Source organism: Pseudomyrmex gracilis, unplaced genomic scaffold, assembly GCF_002006095.1.
Source record: "Pseudomyrmex gracilis isolate BER0280 unplaced genomic scaffold, ASM200609v1 scaffold_49, whole genome shotgun sequence".
In the NCBI taxonomy this organism is placed as follows: Eukaryota; Metazoa; Arthropoda; class Insecta; order Hymenoptera; family Formicidae; genus Pseudomyrmex; species Pseudomyrmex gracilis.
In genome coordinates, this window is record NW_018020633.1 from 663303 (window position 1) to 685976 (window position 22674).

The window sequence follows — 22674 nt, forward strand, 5'->3', positions numbered from 1 at the left end:
AGTAAAGCGGACAAAGAGAGAAAGCGAGAGAGGCTCCAACGTGAGTCGTTCGCGCTAAAACCACGTTTAAAACAAAGGGTGCCGCTGGCGAATTAAGAACGATATTTTAACGCTCGACTTAATTGCATTAAATTGCAAGTGAGAAAGAGAGGTATAAAGAAAAAATGTATGACTGAGTGAATAATGCTAAAAGAGACGAGAGAGCGGCGGTTTCTGAGAATAGCGGCTGTTCTATTTCGTGATTGGACATATAAGCAGTTACGCGCGAAACACGTCGTACTTTCTGTAGCATTTCTTATTGTTTCGAGCACATGAGAGAGAAAGAATAACAAAATTTTTCAGAGGGAAAGAGAGACTTTGTAAAGATTATATACTTAATATTATTAGAGAAATATATATATTTTTTTTTATGTTACATATAATATATATGTAATTGTAACGTGTCTGTTATGATTTTAACTAAATTATACATACATAATAGTAATATAATTTCCAGAATTGTAATCAACACAACCATAATGTAACCTAACATAAACAACAAATATACATACGTTACTAATTAATATAATATATTGTATGCATATTGTAAGTACTTACAATTTTTTTTTAATATTACTGGAATATTGTTTGAGAGCTTTTATAGAAATAAATTCAACAAAACTACTACTACTTGTGCTTATAATTGTTGCTGTATCTCATTTCAAAAATTTATCAGTTTAGAGTCTCAGAATCAAATCTTATCATCTCAACCAAAATTTATATTTTAAATTTATACGTTATGTATAAATTTTATTTGTTTTTAATTTTAATATTTTTCTATTTTCAAAAAGAAAAAAAATACAAAACGTCAAAAATTGACATGTAATTATTTAAGATTCAGATTTGCGAACTGAAATCTCAACCGAAGCTACATTATCGGGTTTATGGACCGTATTTTCAGCGGAAACAGAATTCTCAACTTTGCGAACTACATTTTCCGCAGACACTGAAATCTCGATCTTGGGAACGCACGTATTCACCGAAGTGTTCAATATATCGCCATGCATCCTCTGATGATTCTTGAGTGTGACAATGCTCCTGAAATACTTGCCGCACTTCACGCAGTAAAGATTACACTTCTCATGGCTCTTCCGATGCTTATTCAGCAGATCCTTGCGCGTGAAGGTCCTGTTGCAGATCGTACAGGAAAACTTGTCCGGGTTCACGTGTAGCACATTGTGCCTCGTCAAGTTGTCCATTCTCGTGTACTTCCTGGTACAAATATCACAGGTAAACTTGGTCCTCTCAGAATGACATCTCCGATGGTATTTCAAGTATCTCTTCTCGGAAAAAGTTTTCTTACATGCGCAGCAAGCGATCTGGTTGCTGTCGTCTCTCTTCGCATCCATGTGACTCGTCAATTCCGCGTACGTAACAAATTCCTTTTTGCAAAAGAGACAGACAAATTTCTTTTGTTGTTGTCTGTTTCTCTGTATGTTTTCCAGAAAGTTTGGATCGGTCATGATCTTGTAGAGAAAGGAATCCTTCAATTTGTCCTCCGGTTCGCTAGAAGTATCTGTCGTGGTATTATCAACTTGATTCAAACCATCCTTTGTTGACAGATTCAAGACCTCCACGTTATTGTTGTCGTAGTCGGCGAGTGGTGGTAACGTGTCAGTGGATGAAGTCAAGGTCAGCTCATTACTCGAGATAGTAGACGGCACGAAGACCATTGAAGATGATGCATATGTCTGATAAACACACATTTGCATCTTATTTTCTTTTTTTTAGAAAAGAATTTTGATCAAACGCACACACACTATACATGTGTACGTGTGTGTATATTTTGCAAGATAAAAAAAAGCAAAATTTGTTAAAATTACAATATAAAAATTATCATATATATTTACCGGGTGCACGTCCTTATTATCTTTTTTCTTTATAGAATAATCTTGTATTGCACTTGTGTTGTCATTTGCATCTTTTGTTGCAGATGCAATTTTATTATTATCATGTAATATTCTGTGTCTCGGAGCTGTTTTAATTCTCATCTTTATACTGTGAAAAATTGTACATGATTGTAAAATAAATTTCATAACAATATTACTAATTTTAACATACAATTTAAATATTATACAGCGTAAGTATATAACAAACAAAGTTAAGTTATAATTTATAAAATAATTTTTAATTGAATAAACTATAAAAATATTCCTTTATATATAATTATCAACATTTATAATAAAATCAATATAAAATATATAAGACCGAGATTTGTATTTCGGAAATATATATTATTAAAATTATATAAATATTTTTATCACTTACATTCTCAAAAGACGTGAAAGTAAGTCCAATGTGTCCAAATAAGCGGCAACGTCTCGTTATTCCAGTCAAAAATACAATTTTTTCAACAATCTTCACACATTCTTACGAATTCGTAATATCTTAACACTGCGAAACGTACTATACGAAATACCGATCACGACTAACAAGATATCGTACTAGCTCCGAATTGACCGTCGTTCAATCGACCTTGATGATCGACACGACAACAAGAGCCCTAGCGGAGTCGCGGGAGAATCCAAGTTTGCAAACACAGTTACAACCTTGTATTCACCAAAATAGATTATCACGGAGGCTATTTTCCTCATGTTACTTCATATCAACACGTAGTTACGTGCCCAAATATGTCTTATAATATCTTACATAATTCTCGGCGTACGAAACTTCTTCGAAAAATTACGAAATGTCAGTAATTTTAACGTGAATATTCTATATAAGTTTTATTTAAAAATTTACATTAAGAAAATTTGATTACAACAAATTTTCACATTTATTGAGAAAGACGAGATTAATTTTTTTTATAGTCTCAAATATTTAAATATATATTTAATAATAATTTGTATGTGTAAAATGTATCGTGCGCAAATAATTAACTTGTATAAAGTTTAAAATACATTAGAAATGTATAAAGTCATAAGTATGCGATTACAAAAGCACAGCAAGATTCGCGAGATTCTAAATATCAATTCGCTATTCATAGCTGGTTTGATTGCCTCGTCCGTGTGTATATACGTAACAAAAAAAAAAAAAATAGCAGAGTGAATATTTTCCCTTTCTGATATACTTTTATCACCCATTTTATTCGCTCTCTACACAGAGAAAAGAATAAGCGCGCCACCGCCCGCGCCGAACGGAGTAAATCGACACGATGCTAAAAAAAGAAACCGAAATACAGAACGTCGGGATAAAAGAGCGGGAATAACAAGAGAGAAAGCAAGGGGGTCAAGCATTAAATTGTCAAAAAAAAAAAAAAAAAAAAATTCACGCTGTTTGGTACGATGTCCCCATAGCCATCCTTGCACAGCCCCGGTCGTTAATACGACATAAGGAGGAGCCAGGGTTAAACGAGGGTGAAGCGAGGATTTTTAATTGTAGTTCGCCCGATATAACCCCGCTCGACCCGTCGGTATTGTCATACCGGAGCGGCGCTTTTCTTTATTTCCCCAGTGGCTGGATGAGGTTATACTTTTTTTTAAACTACGGCAATGCCTCCGACTTCTTATTAGCAAAGCTAATTGGAAATACAAATGGTTATTCACGGTAAGAAGGAAGAAGGTTATATGCCGAAGAGTGACTGCGAGGTGGAAGCGGGTAGGTGGTTTGCAGATAGAAAAAGCGAACTGGTGAAGAGAGAGAGAGAAAGAGAGAGAGAGAGAGAAGGGGGGTAGTACACTTCTGCGTATTAAGGTTGTATTTGCCTCCGGATAATTAGGACTTTTTCCCGACCAATTCGGATGAATAATTGATTTTGCTACTCCCTGCGCCGCCGCCGTCCGGACGCGCCTGTCGCTCTTGAACCTCGTCGAATGACAATCACTCGGAGAAAAATACGGATCTCAGCGATGAAATATTCAATATCTCGCGCGATATTACGCGTACACCAGAACGCAGTACGGAGAAATGTTATCAAGTACACTGTGAAATGTTAGTAAAACCGAATGTTGAAATTGTAAAACATCGAAATTTAGAAAATTACAAAATATATTAATTTTTAATCGTGAAAGTTCTCATAAAATAGAGTTCATTTTAAATAAATAAATAAATAAAGCAGTTCCTTTTGAAAGTAATAAAATCTGACAGCGACTACTTCCAACTCTGTTTGACTTGTTTAAAGAAACTTTTTTTTCGCAATTTTTTTTCAGTAACATGAAAGGCCGTCGAACGCTTCACGAGACATTTTGACACCCAGTACATCACACCCATTTCTTTCATCTTATATTACGTATACAATATCTGTGTATCGAAGCTGGTTGATCCCTGGTAGGTTCCCTTCCTCGGCGCACGAGGCCATACATCATACCACCTTCTTTATTAAACTCATATTTTTCAAAAAGTCTCACCTTCGCTATCTGGAGCGCCTCCTCTCGCTCGCAACTCGGAAATCAGCCCAGGGAGAACGAAAAATTCATTTAGCACTCCAGGATAAGATGGATATGAAAGTTTTCAAAGCTAAAGGTGATTTACGGTCGCGCATCCCGCCACCAATGTGACTTAATTGACTTTTTATCATAAATGATGTTATGCGTATTCGCGTACGCATATATAATAACAGATATATATTTTTTTACTACATTATTATATTCTTCCAAAAAAATCTACATAATCTACATATTTATAAATTTATAAAGTTAAGACACTCTGCCTTATCTACTGGCGTTGACAAATTTTCGACAAAATAAATTTTTCACGATGATGTAAGAGAAATTTATATACTTATTCTCTATGTGTGTTTATATATATGTATATATACAATATATATACATATATATATATATATATGTATATATATAATATAAAATATACTCGAAAATTGAGACAAGAGAACAGAGAAGGTCCTTTAACGAGTTGCGCTTCCCAGAGGTATATCGCGTGACGAGTTCGTTGTCTCTTCGTAGCGCCAAAAAGTTAGGCCACTTTCCTTCGACGCGCCGAGGAGAGATTGGCCGTTTGGCGGGTATAAAGAAGAAAGCCACCCCCTTCAGTTTGCCGGCGCACCCTTCACCACCTTTCGCCCGGCTGCCCCTCACGACCTAAAACCGCGGACGGTTATAAAGCATTCTTCCAGTTTATTAGACGGAGACTCGCGGGCCTCTCTTTTATATTAAGCATGTGCATTATTAATGCGCCGGTATAACCGTAAAATGCTGATGAAAAAAAGTTGCCGAGCCCCGCGGGTGTTTCTTCCGTAAGACGAAAGAAGGAAACGAGATCACCTCCGAGATTGCTACCGCAAGCCTGACTGACTGACAGGTTAGTTTTCGACTTGTCGAATATTATCTGACGTGAAATTCGAAATTGAAAAAAAAAAGATGTTTCGTCTTGCGCAAGATGTCAACGATAAAACTTTGTATTTGAAAAAAAAAACCAAAAGAAACAAAAATAGCTGGCTAATTTTTTTTCTCTTTGCTCGAGTTAGACCGTTTCGCAAGATAAGACAGACGGCGACAAACTGACAGAAGTTACACGCGGCGGGGATTTCCACGGAAATCGATGACACCCTCGACGACGACGACGACGACGACAACGGCGCAACTTCGGACGAGAGAGAATCGCCGAATAGAATGCCCGTAACTTATCCAGATAAGGGGTTGTAAAACGATGCTGTATCTATCTGCCAATACGGTCCGCTCCCCCTTCTCGCGAGATGGGAGGCTCTGCATCCAGGTTGTGGGTAGATATAGGAAGCAATTTCGCAGAAATTGATGCCATTTGAATATCGCCACGACACGCGCTTTCAAGATGGTGCCGTTCGTAAAGGCGTTTACACGATTGTCGGAGATCTCTATCCGTCCGTTTCTCCTCGACAAATACTACCGAGACACATTGGCATTATATGTTTCGCGGATCGTATTTCCATTGCGGGCTTCGCGCGGCATTCACCGGGAGATGGAGCGACTAAATGTAAACCGGGCGTCTATTCCTCGACATTTGTTTTCGCGTCGATTATAATAGCCCGTATAACTCGAACAGATAGGATTAAGCTTCCGCACCGCGTTCAACAATTAATCGTCATTCACATCGATTTATAGAAATTATCACAATTAATCATCATACACGAAAATTGCGAATCTCCCGTGAATTTCCATCCCGCATGGCGGAATAGTAAAATTATTCCAAGTTTCATCGAATGTATTATCACGAGTCATATCACTCGCCCGGAATACTTCCGGATGACTTTAATCAGGACGCGCCTTCACCCGTCTTCCCATGTGTGTGATTATACTTGGTGACTTCTAGATACGTGCCGGGGTTACGTCACGTCGGTGTTACCGAAGTCTTGTTTATCAAGTGCGCTGCCACAGTCAAAGTATGTCTGCGTATACACTCTCCCCGTCAATGGCGCTTCTTAGCTTATGCATAAAGCCCCTTTCGCCCATCGCCCTCACGCCCCGCCGATCCCGTCTATCCACATCCGCCTCCCGTAGTCTCCTCATCTTTCACGATTTCATCCCCGCCGTTTCATCGAGGCTTCAACCCCTTCTTCGACCGGTAGCGGTAGATCGGGGTGTCTCGCTCGCTCGCTCGCTCGCGCGAGTATTTCCGCCAGAATGTATCGCAAAATCTATACCAGCCGTGAGAGATGCGGCCGGGAAGGGGGAGGGAGGGAGGAAAAGAGGGAGAGAGAGAGAGAGAGAGGAACAGGAGGAGTGGGCGACGGTGGCGGAGGCCAGGGTGGTTTTCGAGAAGGGTGAGCCCCGTCACATTTCACTACAGACTAATAACTTCTGAATATTCATTTCGTGTTTCTCCTTGCCTGCTTGCGAACCCGTAAGCAAGGCTAATGCGACGCTCACAACGGAATGCCTGATGTTTTTGCGAAAGCGTCGAGAACGACGACCGAATTTTGATGATTTTAATCACCTCGCCTGCCACAAAGTGTTGAACCTCGTGTAGCGCAAATTGAGAAATATATAATTCAATCAGACCATCACATTGTTCAGAGAAACGAATGAGCACGTCGGATTTCGTGTGAGATGAGTTTAAGAAGTGTGTGCTCTCCTTCGTCGAAGCGAGAAAAACAGAGTAGCTTGGAGGCGAGGGAAAAGCGAGAGACGGTTGTCATGGCAACTATGAATTAAGTAATCAATGAATTATTATTGACATTGATGTCTTCGCTCTGCTTCTCCTCCTGCTTCTCTGCGATACTTCAAGACTCATAAAGCAGGTTGCCCTGCGTTCCTGATTAATACACCGGTAGTATCTCTACTGGATTTTACACAGGATAAAGAGATGGGAGGTCTGAAGCGAGAGAACGAAACGAACGCGAGGCGAGTGTAGCTCGCCGGATGGAAAATGATCCGTGGCGTGGTTTCCCGTGTAAACATAATTTTTCTGCTCTTTACATTCAATACAGGAAGCGCAAATGAGTAGCTATATATCGTGTCGCGGTTTGAGCGCGATTAATAACTGTGTGTGCCTCGAAGAGCTTTTACACATTTAGAAATTTTTAGTAATCCTCACCGCTATAATTAGATCTTTATTGCTTGTAATACGCTATACGCTGTTTCCTCCAAATTATCTTGAATTTTTATCGCGGAACTCTTTTCATTAAAATTCGGCGCGCGTATTACCAACCAATTGGAAAAATTTGCGAGAGAATTATCGCTCTAAAATTATATTCGTAATTATATGACACACACACACACACACGTACACACAATTTCTCTCCATTTACTATAATATTAATTAAAATCACAATTTGAACGAGTTATTTGATTAGAGTCTTTCTATATAACGCTAAGATTTCCGACGTTCGTAATTCGAAACGATACTCGCAGAAAATAGGATAAGATGCTTCGAATCGCGAAAGGGTGAGAGAGGGATGGCCGGAAGAAAGACGCACGGTGGAATGCTCCGCTCCAATAGAGGAGAGAGACTCCACGCCAGCTTCAATTCCGCGATCTTCGCGACAAATTAACACGGACGAATTTCCGACATTCTGCATCCCCTCGTAATACCTCGTACCCTCTCACGGAATTTCTCTCGCATCAGGCGTTTTTCCGTCCTCTTCGATCAAACTGATTGGCAAGCGAGAGTTTCTCTCTCGCGAATTAGTCCTTATTGTTTGTCCCGCGTCTGTATAGTTAGACGTAGATCAATATCTCTTTGTACATACACGCTGATTTATTATTATTCCATTTTTACACTCGACGTGTTTCAATTGTTTCAAATGCTCCATACGCAAAAATAGAGAGAGAAAGAGAGAGAGAGACATATGAAGAGAATGATGTAAACAGAAGTATAGAGGAAGCGGCGTGCGAGATTTTGCAACGTGAAATTTCGAACAGCACCATTCACGGCAAATGAATGAGAAGCAGTGCATGTGAAAGGCACTACATCTCCGCGGCGCGTCGTTATAAAAATGACTTCGTGTTGTTGGATTAGAATGGAGGGATCGCGATGGCTTTTACGCGCTAAGATCGGAAGAGAGAGAAGCGAGTTGTAAAAAAAAAAAAAAAGAAAAAACGAAGCAAGAGAGAGCGAATTAAAATTTCACAACGACAACTGACAATCGTGAAATCCCGTCCCTTACACATCTCCCTCCCTCCCTCCTCCCATAACCTCCCGCGACGGTAGAAGGTCCGGCGTTACCGACCCTCCATTGTCTCCGACAAAACAACTCCCTCCCCCCATTTTCCACCCCCGGTTAGGAAACGTGCGATAATAAATATAGAGAAAATGAAAAATTATTAAAAACTTCCTTTTTAACCTTGGTAATCCTCGTCGCCCCTAGAGATGCCGCATTAAAAACTCGCTGTGCCCCAACCCCCGCGGCTCCTTCCCTCCGTCTCCGCTTGCTCTTTCTGCACCCTCGTCCACCCCGGACTCCGTGGTCCTCGGGGTTGGGCGCCCGGACACGCGAATTATTTATACGCAGGAGTCTCTCTGACGACATTACCACAGTGTTAGCATTAAATCATAATGTACGACCCGTTACGAGCTGCTGTGATTCGGCCTTGCGCGCGCTTCCCGTGTCAACGAGCGCTCCTCGCTCGTGCGCTCGTGTGCTTCTTGTTTTTGCACTTTTAAAGAGCGCGAATATAATTATTCTGTATGATGTAATGTGGGTTGATGTCTTCTTGAGACAAAAAAAAAAAAAAACAATTCGATTTCACCGAGAAGAACAGTTGATTGGTGTATCTTTTCTTTTGCTTTATTACATAAAAATATATATAAAAATGTGAAATATATCGCGTGTCTTTACAAAGTTTATAACATATTAAGTAATAGCGCGACGCGGAAATTGCGAGAAATTGAAGGTAATAGAAATAAAAATTTTTTCCTGTATAAAAGTTATTGAACGATTTGTATTATCGTCCGCGAGGGAATAACGTGAATATCAAGTTCCTGCATATCGTCCGGCTCTAGATAGAGGTTGCTTTTTGCCTTGCACGTTGATCTACGAGTAATCACGCGGGATGGCACAAAACAACGAAACGTCGCATAATAAACCTATATTAATCTCGTAGGAAAGAGATAAAGCGATATTATCGAGCGGCACCGCCGTCGAACGTCGACTCGCCTCCGCGTCGTAACTTTTTCATGAATAATCCCCGGGCTAATTTGAATAAATTATAACCGACGGCGTTTGACGGCGCTCCCAAATTCTCGGCGACGCTATTGATAGCCGTGAAAACGGAAGGGGGAGTCTCTTCCTGCTCGCGAAACGTGCTAAAGTAGAAGGATCTCTGCGGCTTCCATTAATTCCCTTTGTTTCGCGACTCTGTCACGGCCTCGAGGGCCGATTTTCAAGGACTTTTTTTCCGCCAAGTCCATTAAAATATCAATTAAGACCGCTCGTGTACGTCTCACCTTCTCGCGAGAATAATCCTTTATTTTCCGATGGCCGCGTCAAATAGATCTATATAATCGCATACGATTAACTCGTTGCAGAGTCGAGCAGTTCTATTGTTTCGAGAAAAAATCATGAAAAACAAAAATCACGTTCAGATGACAATAAAACCATATTTTACTTACTTTGTCGTTTTAAATATAAAAAAAAAACAACGATAATTAAAACAAATAATTTTAATTATTAACTAAATACTCAATACGTCTAGGTAATTCATTTTTTTATCTTGAAAATGTCTTTTACTCTCTCTCTCTTTCTCTCATATAGCGTTTGAATTAAAACCGATTAATTACCGAAACCAGTGAATCGCGTAACAAGGCAATTACCACAGAAGAGCGTATCCGCGCGCGGATATTGGACGCGTATTTTGCAACAATAATACTGTCAGAGTGAAACCGAGCGATCGTGAATGCGCGCATTTATCCGGCTCGATAATCCAACTTGAAAGGTATACACGGGCGTCGGGAGCTTTTTCTACTTACTACAACGGCGCTCAGAAGCACGTACGTAACGAACAAACGTTTCCGGAATACCTGTTACCTAGGGCGCTGGAAAAAAATATGGGAAACCCCATCCTTGGAGAACGCGAGCAAGGGAGAGGTGGCGCGGTGTCGGGGAGGAGGTTGGTTTACCCCACGTAGAAGGCGCGCACGGATTGGCATGTGTGCGCCGTTGCTCACACGGACACGGACCGCGCACTCGCATGCGAGCGAGCGCGCAAGGGTTGAATTTTAATTATTTTCTCTTTGGTAGGTATAATATTTCAATGCTCGGCGGAGCCTGGCCGACCGGGCTCGCCTCTCGCCGCCATCTCTGTCAAGTAATGTTATTATAATTATACGCGTGTGCGCTCGGTCGGTCATTTCTTGTGCCCGTCCATCCCCGTGCCACCCCCCGTGCCGCCTCACGCGCGGCGCATCCTCTGTCCGTCTTCCTCCTCTTTCTCCGCCGTCTCTGCTTCGCCGCTCTTTCGCGGCCGCTCTCTTTTCGCTCGATTCCCGTCTCGCCCGCGTTTCCTCTGCTCTGAGTATTGTGCAATTAAAATGTCGTAATTGTCCGTCCGGAATTTATCTTGAAATTCGTGCCTAACTGGCGGACGTATCGCGCTGATGTTCACATTCTTTCGATATCACGCTCGAGATGAACACGCGCGCGATAACGGACACGCGTGAAAGTCAAGACAATTTTCTCTGAATATTTTAAATATGGTTCGATTTGTGATACGAGCGAGTATTATTTTAAAAATTTACGCGATTGCCGTAACTTTTGTCATAACTATTATACATATATGTTAATTTTAGAGCTGCGCGGTAAATCAGCAAGGACATTTGTAATGCGATTATTACAATAATCCCGTTTGTAAGAATGTAACGCGTAAAGGTTTCGCAAAAAGCGGCTTCGCATAAAATATGGTACCGTACGAGCAAATACGATAAAAATAATGCGTTACATCGCAAGCTTCGCGATCACCATAAATGAGAAATTTTATATAACACGCTCGCCATGGTTACCACCGGAGTTGAAGCATATGTTATTCAAAATTCTTCATTTACTTTTGCTCGCGTGGAAGCATTCAGTTTTCTCCGGCAATGATTCTGACAAAATCCAAAAAGATATAAATGTAAAAAAAAAAAAAAAAACACACGCACACACAGACACGTTCGGACTTTTCTGAGAGGAATAGAAAATAAACCCGTTTGTAACATAATATAGACATCTCGTACATTCACGTTGCTTCAAAAGAGCGGCTGCGGTCGATGGTCGCGCGGTGGACGAAAGGCGAGCCCGTCGTCGACGGGATAAAGCCGGACGGCGTATGTATGCGATCACCTGAAATTCAGAATTGCAAATTCTTTAATTCACGGGACGCGATGGCGACGACGACGGCGGTGGCGGAGAAAGAGGCGACGGTGGTGATGGCGACGTCGACGGCGGTGGTTGCTACGGAGGTCCTCGGCGAGAAAATACCTTCGTCTGACCTATACAAACATCGCGGGAGACGAGGGATGTGTATTCAAAAATTTACATAGGTACATTCTGATTAAAGTGTCCTAGAAAGCAAATCTAATACAGCGGCGCGAGTGCGCCCCTCCTTCATTCCCCTTCGCTCTTTCCATCAGCAAGAATTTCTTCAGGATGCGAGAGAATTGCGGGATGGATTATTACGTATCCTTCGAAGAGAGAGAGAGAGAAAGAGAGAGAGAGAGAATTTTCGCCGAATTGGCGGAGAATATCGGGACCGAATGTGAGGGACATGAAAGGACCGGTTGTATCTCGCTGCCGTGTTCAGTATATCATGATAATCGTGGGATTTATTACTCGTTACCGAGGTTTATTATGCCGGTAACGCGCTAGGGTGAACGTGACGTGAACGTAGAAAACAAATAAAATCACGGACCGAAAAGCAGGACACTCAAAAGGAGGGAACGCCGTAACAATAAATTTCTGCGATTGATAATGATGGAAAACTCACACGTGTGGCAGCACGTGAAAAAGATATGAAAACGCGCCGTTGATGCATCCTGGGAAGGAATCATATTTTATCCAACGGCGATATATAAGTAGAATATCTGTCTTGCGTCTGCCAAGTTAGCGACAACGCACACATTCCACGCGCTCGGCGATTGAATTCGCCAATTAATCACCGCGGCGGCACGGATGAAAGAATAACGACGCGGAAACGAAACGAAATTTAAATATTCTCGCGTTTGCTCGCGAGGATGAGACCGAGAGGGTAAGGGAAAGAACGACGCGGTATCGCGCGCGCGGACATTCCTCCGCACCCCTCCGCGGGGTTCTAGGGCGGCGTGGAGGCGGACACGAGCTCGGTGTAATTGCAAAATTGCATTAGCTTTGTGTTCTTCCGCCGTTCGCCCAAACGTAAGAGATACGCGTGTGTTGCAACGGACGATTTATACGAATTCCTTTTTATTCGTTCAACGTTTCCCCCAATCCAGCGTGTTATGCGCCGCTAAGCGATGTCTTTTCGTTATAACGTTCGTGCATCGTCAGACGAAAATGTGCGCCTTGCGTACACGTTGATTTCAATCATCAACTTGGGTAGTATATTTTACAAAGTAAAATAAAAAAAAAATATATTATACAAAAACTTTTTTTGTGTTACGAGCAACGCGTTTCCGAATCTTGGCACTTTTGTTTTAATCGCGAGCAGCAATAGATTATTCCCTTGCGTTTAACTTTCCTTTTGCTTTGATATTTGTTCGCTTCCCTTATCGGGAAGCATCGTGAATCCCTTCGTTTGGCTGCGCGCGAGTCGATAGCATCTACAAGAGCATCGAACTTCAAACGGAGGAGGCTTCGACGCGAAGGATCCGAGGGTTGCGCGGAGTTGCAGGAGAAAAGCTCGTCGTTTGCGAGCGTTATTTGCACGGTATCGAGCACGAGAGAGAGAGAGAGGCAACCGACTCTCCCAAGCTCTTAAACCAAGCTCGCCCATTTCCCCAGCTCGTTTCGTTTCTCCGGCGACAAATAAGCAACAGAACGAACGCGGCCCTATCTCGCGCCAACACCGATTGCTTGAGAAACGCGCCAGATTCCTGATTTCGAGCCGCCTCTCCGACTGAAATTTATCTTCTTCGGTCCCCAACCACGCGTGTCGCGTGCCACCCTACCGGAACGTCGTATCAAATTCGAATCGGATCTTTATCTACGTTAGTCGGATACATTTTAATCGGAATTTATAGAGGGGGTTTTTCGCGACAGCCGTGTTTGAACATCGCGCATACATCTAATAACTTTAGTAAAGAACGAAGATTTTTATTCTGAAACGTATGTGAAAAACGGAACATATCAATATTCCGTTTAATTACTGGAAAAAAGAAAGTAATGCGGTTAAATGTATACGAAACGTCTTCTTCTTTGTTACGAAACTGCGCTTGATACTACCGATAATGCGTCCGTTTGTATTCATCCAGTTATCGACGCGCGGAGTGCCGACGGGTAGAGCCCCGACAAGGTATTGTAATACCGCAAGGTTTTATAGGAAACCTGGGGGCGCGTCGTCGAGCCTTGTGAGGTACGAAGGACGAGCGGAGAGCAAAATTGAAAATGAGCATAAAAAGCATAAAAAGCGAGGCGCAGGGCAGATTGCCGTGGAACATTCTTCGGCAAAGGGGCAATTCATTTTCGTATGCTATATCAATTTCTTGCTTCGCCTCCTCGCCTCCTCGACCATCTCCTCGTTCTTCTCGCCGGCGCGAGCGCGTCCCTACGCGCTCGCAGCCACCAACCTCCGATCTATACGCGTTTCATCCCTTAAAACCGTTAACTACGCCAGACATCAAGGGGAATGCGAATTAGCTCCGGTCGTCTTATCCGCGCCGATAAAAATGGCGGTGAAAAAGACGAACCTGGATCGCACTGTCGTCGCTCGCTTTCCTCTCTTTCTTTCCCTCTCTCTCTCTTTCTCTCTCTTTTTCTCTCTTCTCGCTCTCGTCGGTCTTGCCTTCAATCGCGAGTTACCTTACTTGGAAGTTATGCCTTAATCGATGCTCTCCGTCGTTTAAAAGTTTCACGTCCGAAATACTGCGCGCGCGGTATTTATGCGCGACGGGCGTAGTTAACGATGCTTTGCGAGTAACGATTCGCCGGAACGGCGAAATTAAGATTTACACGAGATAATTAAGGATTAAGTAGAACCCGCCGCGCGTTCGACGCATTTTCGAGGGTACGCCGGCGATACGTGCGTGGAATAAGTCGGATTTTTGGTTTGACAAATAGGTGAGACACAGCTTGGAAACGAATGCGCATGCATAAAGGCGTGAATTTTTTTACGTCGCATCACAAATAGTTTTATAACTCTCTCTCTTTCTCTTTCTCACACACATACACACACACACACACTCACACAAATTTTGAAAACAACAGAATAAATAATTAATTCACGAGAATCGCAACGAATAATTCTCCCTACGATTCTCGTCTGTCTCATTCGCGCGTACACGTCCTCGCGGAGGACGAACGCACGTTTTCCGAAACGCGAAAGCAAAGGGTTGAAGGAGGAAGGTCGGGCTACGATCGATCATGCATTATAGACTGGAAGCTGACACCTGGTGATAGATCGTGGTAATTAAATAACTCGTTGCGATCAGACCGGGCTCGAGATTCGGCCGAGGAAGAAGAGGGTGGAGGGTCGATGGTGGCAGGGTTTGTACGGGCATGTGCGCGTCGTCCCTGGACGGGATGTAATTGACAAGGCAATTGATAATCGCCGTCGGGTTGACAGTATCTCCGAGAATTAGCGTTACGCGGGCGTCAGGGCTCTCCCCCAATTTGACGCACAAATTACCAAGACGGCTGAGGATGCAGGATTTCATCAGCGCGATCGCGCGACTCGTTAGATGCCCCGTTTCAGCTTTGTTACAACGTAAACTCTCTCTAATCTATCTCCGACAATGATACGTAATTTTGTAAACTCGATAATAATGCTTAAAAAAATGAAAATAGAGTTTTATAAAATAATTCACACATACACATTACAGAAAGTAACAAAAATAAAAGAAATTTCAATAAAATTGAGTAACTTAAAAAAAGTGTGCGTAATCTGCATCGTTTTTTTTAAATTCTCTCACATAAGCAATAATTCATCGGAGATCAATGGCCCAGTTAACCTTATCACAAAATCGAGAGGTCGACGAGGTAGTAGCTACGACCTAATTAATAATCGCTACTCGGCTTCACTCGACCTCGGGGAGACTCGACTCGCGGTCCAGCACCGTTTAATTATTTCGACGTGAAATATGTATAGCGGGTGGTTCGCGAAAAGCGAGGGGAGGGAGAGTTGGTCGAAGCTGCGAAGCGACTGGGTAACCTTATTCGCCATTGTCGAGCCGAGGAACAGTCGGAGTAGGAAGGGTTTCGCTCGACGGGGGTGGAAGCGAGATACGGGTGCTGGGCCGAGCCGGAAAAAATACTACCTTCTGTTTAATTTCATTTTTAACTTGAGGCTATATTTAATTAAGAAATATCACAAAACTCGGCGTGCATATATATATATATATATATATATATATATATATATATATATTGCATGTATATATAAAATATATATATATACACGCACACGTACATATTCACACAAGTGAGAAGTGGCGGGCAAAACAGAGTTAACCCACCACCCACCGGACTCGTCATAGTACTAGAGGAACGACGGAGACGGTCGCAGTGTAGAAAGAGTGTAAATTAAAAAAAGTCACGGCCAATTTGTGCGGGACAATCTCACGCTTTCAGGAGAAAGGGAGAAAAAGAGAGAAGGAAAGAGAGAGAGAGAGAGAGAGAGAGAGAGAGAGCGTCAACGCGAGTGGATGGTTGAAAAGAAAGTTGCCGCAGTAACGGAGGGTAAAGCTCTCTCCTACTTTCAACGCGCTTCGGCATCGACGAATTTTGTGCGAACGCGTTGCTTCACGTGCACATTATCGGACTACTTTGTATGTAACTTTAATTCAGTTTTTATCACTTTGCAAGCTTGCAGAATAACTTTTGTGTTTGCGAAATAATTCGCGGTACAAAATATCCAGACAGGTCTTCACGCGCGCAAAATATCGCTCTGATAACAATGACATAATTAAAATTCTTTCTCCACGTAAAATGCAATTTCGCTGATGATCGATCAAATTGTTATTATATAAATAAACAAGAATAATATCAAACACCTCCTTCATGGTGTGTCGTCTAAAGATTGTATCCACCATTTAACAAGTGAGCTTTGTTCCGCAAAGCGTAAACCACAGAAAATACACTTTTCCTTCCACGTTGCGCCAAAACACATCTCCGCTTCCACCCTTTTTCACGCAAGGGTGCACGGATTTGGGCGTATCCTTGCCGCAACCTCGAGAATAAGAGCTGATTATGTTTATTCGCGTGCGATGATTAAGTATATTTTTCGTTCTTCTGATCTCTTACGGATGATCCCAAATTGTCGAGTAATGGCGACCTCGGCGCGGAGGTGCTTACCGACAAGAAACAGCGAGGGTTTGTAATTTGTGCTCGACGACGCGAGAACAACCGACGCTGGCTTTGACTCGAGCGAGAGTAATTTTGCCCATTAACTTCACGCTCCAACTGTCGATATATGTCATTGTATTGCAAATATTGACGAATAACAATTACGAGATATTCAATTGATAAACGTTTCAAATATTCAACAACTTTAATATTTCTGTTTGTTTTTATTATTAATAATTAAATATTCCGCGCTGTGTGTTGAGCAGAACAGTGTAGTTTGTTACATCTAAATGAGTCAGAAAGACGTTGATAACCCGTGATCGTTCGCAGCCGCGAAAGTGCAGCAAAACAGACCGCATGGCGTTATTACGTTTCACGCTCTCGCATCGACCAAATCTTAATTATTTGCAATTTTACGGACGGCGGAACGTAATTATAATGCGAGCAAAGGACCACATCGCCGTAGGGTCGCGTAGTTGGTGGCGCAGTTACCTACCCCCTGACCTCCATCCGCCCGCCGGCCACCCTTTTCTCTTCTCACTCTCACATCCTCTGGTGTGCGTTTCCGCCCTTCTCTCCCAACCTCCTTTCGTTCTCTCTTGCTCTCCTCCTGCTCCTCCTTCTCCTCCTCCTCCTCCTCCTTCTCTTTCTCTCTCCCTCACTCTCTCTTTCCTCAACAACCCTCCTCAGAACAGCGGCGCACTCGCCGTGAGCATTTCATCAGAAGCGCCGTCGAGTTCCACAGACCACTTAACTCATAAATGAGGGATTATTTCATCGTGTAATCGCGTATGGGCCAAAAAGCATTACAATTAACGCTAACCAACTGCACGGCGACGCCATGCACCCGCGGCACCGCGACATCAAATGGAAACACGCCGCTGGGTCGTCGCGGTGCTGCTGCGCGTCGAGCGGATATGTTTGCTTTTGGATGTTATTTCGGAATTTATTGTAACGCAAGTAACCAACCCTTCCATAGCTTCACAGAGCATCCAAGATATTGAAGACGCTTTGTTTACGTTATTAGCGGCGAGCTTCGCGATTTACACACACACACACACGTGCGGTCAATCGTATATTTAATCTTCTTTCTGTGTGCGTCAGCCATTACTCTTCATCTTTTCGGACATCTTAAATTCAGACGAGAATTCACACGTAATTTGCCATAACGCAATCATCGCAATTCTTCAATATTCCGCAGACCAAGGAGGCACGAAAGGAAGAAGAGAATGAGTGTGTTACATAAGGTGCAAAGCGAGGTAAATCGGACGATCTAAATCAATCGTACAACCGATTAGGCGCGTTTCCAAAGCAAGATGGCAGGAAGACGTGAGATTTATCGCGCCGCGCGGTCTTTGACGGCGGAAGCGGCGAGCCGACGATTCTCCACCTTCTTTCGCACGTGATCGATCCGCTCTTTTCCACCCTCGGAGCAATAATCCTGACTGGAGTTAATATATATCGCGAGACGGAAGGAGGGAGGGAAGTCAGAGGAACGGAGTCGGGGGAGAGGGGGAGAGGAGAAGGATAAAGGGAATCGGCGGTGGGAGAAAGAAAGAGCCACGCCAATACATCACTCCGTCGGCCGTTCGGTGCGGCAGACCCGCCAAAATAGCAATTACCCCCGCGAAATCAAATGAAATAAAATTGCATTATCTGGCATGCCATGGCGCGATCAATCATACACCCTTTAGTCGGCCCTCGCCGAGGCGGGCACCTTGTGCCACATCCTCCTCCGCCGCCCACCAGTCAGTCGTTCTTTCGGATACCTGTCTATACCCGTGTATGTGTGTGTGTGTTCGCGCGCGCGTGTGTTACAGATCCCAATGCCCTGGCTTCCGACGAAAGTGCCGACGAAGACGAAGAGGATTCCATTTGGCGCGACTTGCGCGATCGGTCATTGGCTGACGCGAGGAAAAGTCGTCCTTTGGACCCTTTCTCCGAGAGATGAAGCTTGCGGACAAAACTAGAGCGCATTGTCGACGAGATTAATTACATGGTATATATTGACTTATCACGTTCTTAATGAACAACTTCAAAAGTTCAATTCAAATAATAAATTGCTGAAATATTTGTTACTTCAAATTTATTTTCTCTCCGAAAATAAATAATAATAAGAAAACACGAGACTATAATTGATAAAACCCAACACACGTGCAAATGAAGCAACCTTATACGTGAGTATAAATTTGTGTTCGATATCATACTACGTAATTTGTATATTTGCATATCTTACTTGTGAATAATAACAAGGTATGAATGTGCAGTTCTCGTTTCTTTTCTCTCTCCTCAAAACGCCAGGAGAGGCGCGCACAAGCGAGGCTTTTATACCGAGCAACGCGATAAGTTGGTACCGCCTCGGAACAGTGGCATGATTATTACTATTGCTATTATTGTTGCGGTTACATCGACCGCGATCACTCAAACTCGTTAAAACTTTCGGCATTAGTACCGACTTCGGCCTGCATTCCACCCTCCTTCGTGCACTTTCCACCCGCGACCGCCTTTGCCCACCTTACCCCGAGTATCATCCCTCGTCGCACCACACACACACACACACACGCGCACAGATACAATGCCACACGCGCGCACAGCGTCACTCGATGAGAACTTCTTCCGCGATCTCGCACTCCATGAAATTGAGAGTCGTCGCAGTTTTGCATGTAAAGATACGGTGAGCTCCGTCGCAAAAGTTCTCGTCGTGATGTACATGATTAATGTTAATAATTTTGCACCGCGGGCGAAGATAATTAAAAGATAAGACAACAAGGAAAGTTTCGAATACACATGCTACCAAAACGTATATTTGTCAGGAAAAGAGGCGATACAAGTTACAAATTGTAATTACGATCAATTTTTATTATCTTTTTTTTACGCGCAACGAGGCGGGCGTCGCTTCCGTGTTTGTTTAGATCAAAAATTTGTTTTTATCTTGCAAATCGGCAAATATATATTTTACGCGGCGCTGTCGTATCATTTGATTGCACCACCACACATCGCGTTTTTTCCCAGAAAAATTCCACCTGGATTCAGCGCCACAATAATTCCGGGCTGCGCAGCACAGATATATTGGACGTACGTCCAATTCTTTTCCACTTCCTTCTCGAAAAACGGCGCTCGTAAACACCACGAAGACCGCGACGGTGGCATGAAGTATGAGCCTGGCGTGCGGACGTTAGAAAGTATCTAGGAATACGAAATTAATCGCCTCTTTCTGTTCCATCCAGCTCGCTCGTATATGCATAATACGCATACGGTGTTACCACCGTGGAGATATTCGCAGGTGGAGTGGAAGCCGCCAGCTCGGAGAAAGGAACGGCGATATAAAAATAGATATGAGTCGGGGAGAGGGAGCGAAAAAAGGGAGAAGTAGGGGTGGCGCGAGCAAAAAGGCGGAAAGTGCAGGGACGAAGGATGGAGGAAGACAGAAGGACGGGGTTGGCGGTGCGAGAGGGTGAGTGGCAAAAGGGAGAAGGCGCGGAATGTATGGAGATTCGGAGTCATGCGATTCAACTATAAAACTCGGCGAGTTTTGCAGCTGGCGAGGCGTCGTACCCCTCACCCTTCCTTCACTCTCTCCCCCCGCTCAGCTCCGGCGCCACCCCGCACCGCTTGCCCCCGTTCCTTTCCGCCGTTCCGCGGTTATTTACGGTTTGATTCGCCTTATCTTCCCAGGCACCCCCAACTCTACCGTCCTTTCTCTCGTGTTCCTCGCCTCGGCCTGTACTCCGAAAACTACCCCCTCCGTGAAAGATAGTCGAACCGCGCGGCCACGGACCCCCGCATCACACTTGTTGTTAGTGGTGGCCGTTTCCGGCGACGGTGGAGCTCAATATTTTACCAATCCAACTTGCGAAATCCGCCGAAGTCTTTCATATTGATTACACAAACTTGCTTGTTCTTTCCCTTAAATCCCCTTAAAAATATTTCAATAAACACCATGTATCTTTTAACAAAATTAAAAATTAACGCAATACATATGGGACTAATATTTTCGAAATTGAGATTGTTAAATAGTAAATTCAATGTCAGTCAATTAATTATCACGAAAATTCGACAATATAAAACTTTCGCATTATGTAATACATTACAAATACGAGAGAGAAAGAGATAAAGCCTTGGAAGTAACCATCTGTAACTTTAACGTACAATTTTACAGCTCGTTGACGTTCAAACAACGAATGCAAATTCCAAGCCAATTAACGAAGGCTTTTCGTCGATTTAGAATCGAAACACCGCTGTAATTCGCCAAGCCGTTCATATTCCGAGCCGTACACTGGATTACATCTCCAAAGCAAATACTTGCGCCTCGTTAAGGTAACAATATTCAAACAGAATATCTGCCTTAACTGTTGCGCAGCTTGTTTTGGTTTGGTCCTTCGACTTATCCATCCTGCATTATTCTCTCCATGGCTACCGAGGAAATGGGAATATCGAGAGTTACTCAACTTCTCATCGCATTAATTCCTCAGTAAGAAATTAAATATTCAAGTCAGAAGCAAGGACGCCATAAGATATGCACTGAAATTAAATAACTTAGTTAACGTCTTACCTGAAATGCAATTTCTTATTTCAGTTTATTGCAATATGCAGTGGCCGATTTGCATTTCGCGCAATGAATTCCACGTCTAATGCTCAACTTCTGTTAGCAACAGCGTTAATCAGATTATAATTGCGTTAACCTCTTCCCGTACTAAAAGTCACGTATAGTCGAATAAAAAAAAAAATATAAAATTTGATTCTGTTCAATGCACACACATAATTGAAGAATATACAAAAAAAGAATATTTTTTTTTAATACTCATACTTGAAACTAAATTCACTGACACGATTATTGGTTTGTATACATTTCGATCTCAGTCGAGTTGTTTCTGTGACTCTATCGTGTAAATTAATAAAATTGAGTTTGGTGTAGAAACGCACATCGCGCTTACACAGTTGCGCCTATCGTACCAACGAGCATCAACGTGTGAATAGACCAACGGTGTGTATGCATTCAATTACACCAAGCACATACGGATATAACCGCTGAAGGACACGCGGCGTCTTAGGAATTCTGCCAAGCATTACAAGCTTACAAGCGGATACAGCCGTCTGTGACGGTCTCCTATCCGTCTGTTTATCGTCTATTCCGACATTTGGACAAGCAGAGTCTCTCTCTCTCTCTCTCTCTTCTCTCTCTCTCTCTCTCTTTCTCATTCCCCCTCTCGTTCTCTAACCGCGAGCACTAAGAGTTCTCGTCCGACGATCTCAAAGCCCCCTTAGTGCTGTTTCTTGACCAGTGTCCTCCTACGACCGGTGAAATACTCCTTGAGGATCAAGAGAAGGAAGGTCGACGTCTCAATGGACCGGACAAATCACACGGAACATCTATTCGTCGTATTTTGATTAGCTCAATGGCAAACGGCTTTGACGTATTATTCCGGTGTGACGACACGACGTCTTCGCTGAGAGAGTATTCTGTTGTAAATAATTAGAATCTTCAACATATGATGAAGATGTATGTGTAATGTGCTACTTCCGAATCAAGAATAGTTATTAAACGGCTTTATTCAAATTATTTTTATATCTCGGATCTTTTTCCAATTATAAAACCGTTTCGCGACTGATCGTTGTAAAAACCGATCAATGAGGAGAATTAATATACTCGCTAATTTATACCGACGATATATCAAAGCGACCATTACAATCGTCCGCTCGTTGACTCGCTATAAGACTTCCACCCTTATCCCGCTCAAGATCCACGTCTTATCGATATTCGGAATCGTCTGGCGGTCTAAGAACAAGATTTTCATGGGTCTCGGTAGAAGCTA

At 42.9% G+C, this 22674-nt stretch overlaps 1 protein-coding gene across 1 annotated transcript; it reads right to left on the minus strand.

Annotated features, from left to right (window-relative positions):
• Positions 1-622: 622 nt before the first annotated feature.
• LOC109853497 (oocyte zinc finger protein XlCOF6-like) lies at positions 623-2466 on the minus strand. The gene is made up of 3 exons (XM_020425678.1): positions 2308-2466; positions 1890-2037; positions 623-1730 (listed from the first exon to the last, which is right to left on the minus strand). Exons 2-3 carry the CDS (start codon positions 2028-2030, stop codon positions 870-872), a joined length of 1002 nt encoding a protein of 333 aa, XP_020281267.1. The 5' UTR covers positions 2031-2037; positions 2308-2466; the 3' UTR covers positions 623-869.
• Positions 2467-22674: the final 20208 nt, after the last annotated feature.

Bases quoted from the DNA above. Each gene is read 5' to 3' on its own strand.
- LOC109853497 (XM_020425678.1), bottom strand. From the start codon at position 2,030: ATGAGAATTAAAACAGCTCCGAGACACAGAATATTACATGATAATAAT. The intron at 1,731-1,889 runs GTAAATATATAT...TGTGTTTATCAG, and splicing joins ATAATAAGGACGTGCACCCG to ACATATGCATCATCTTCAAT.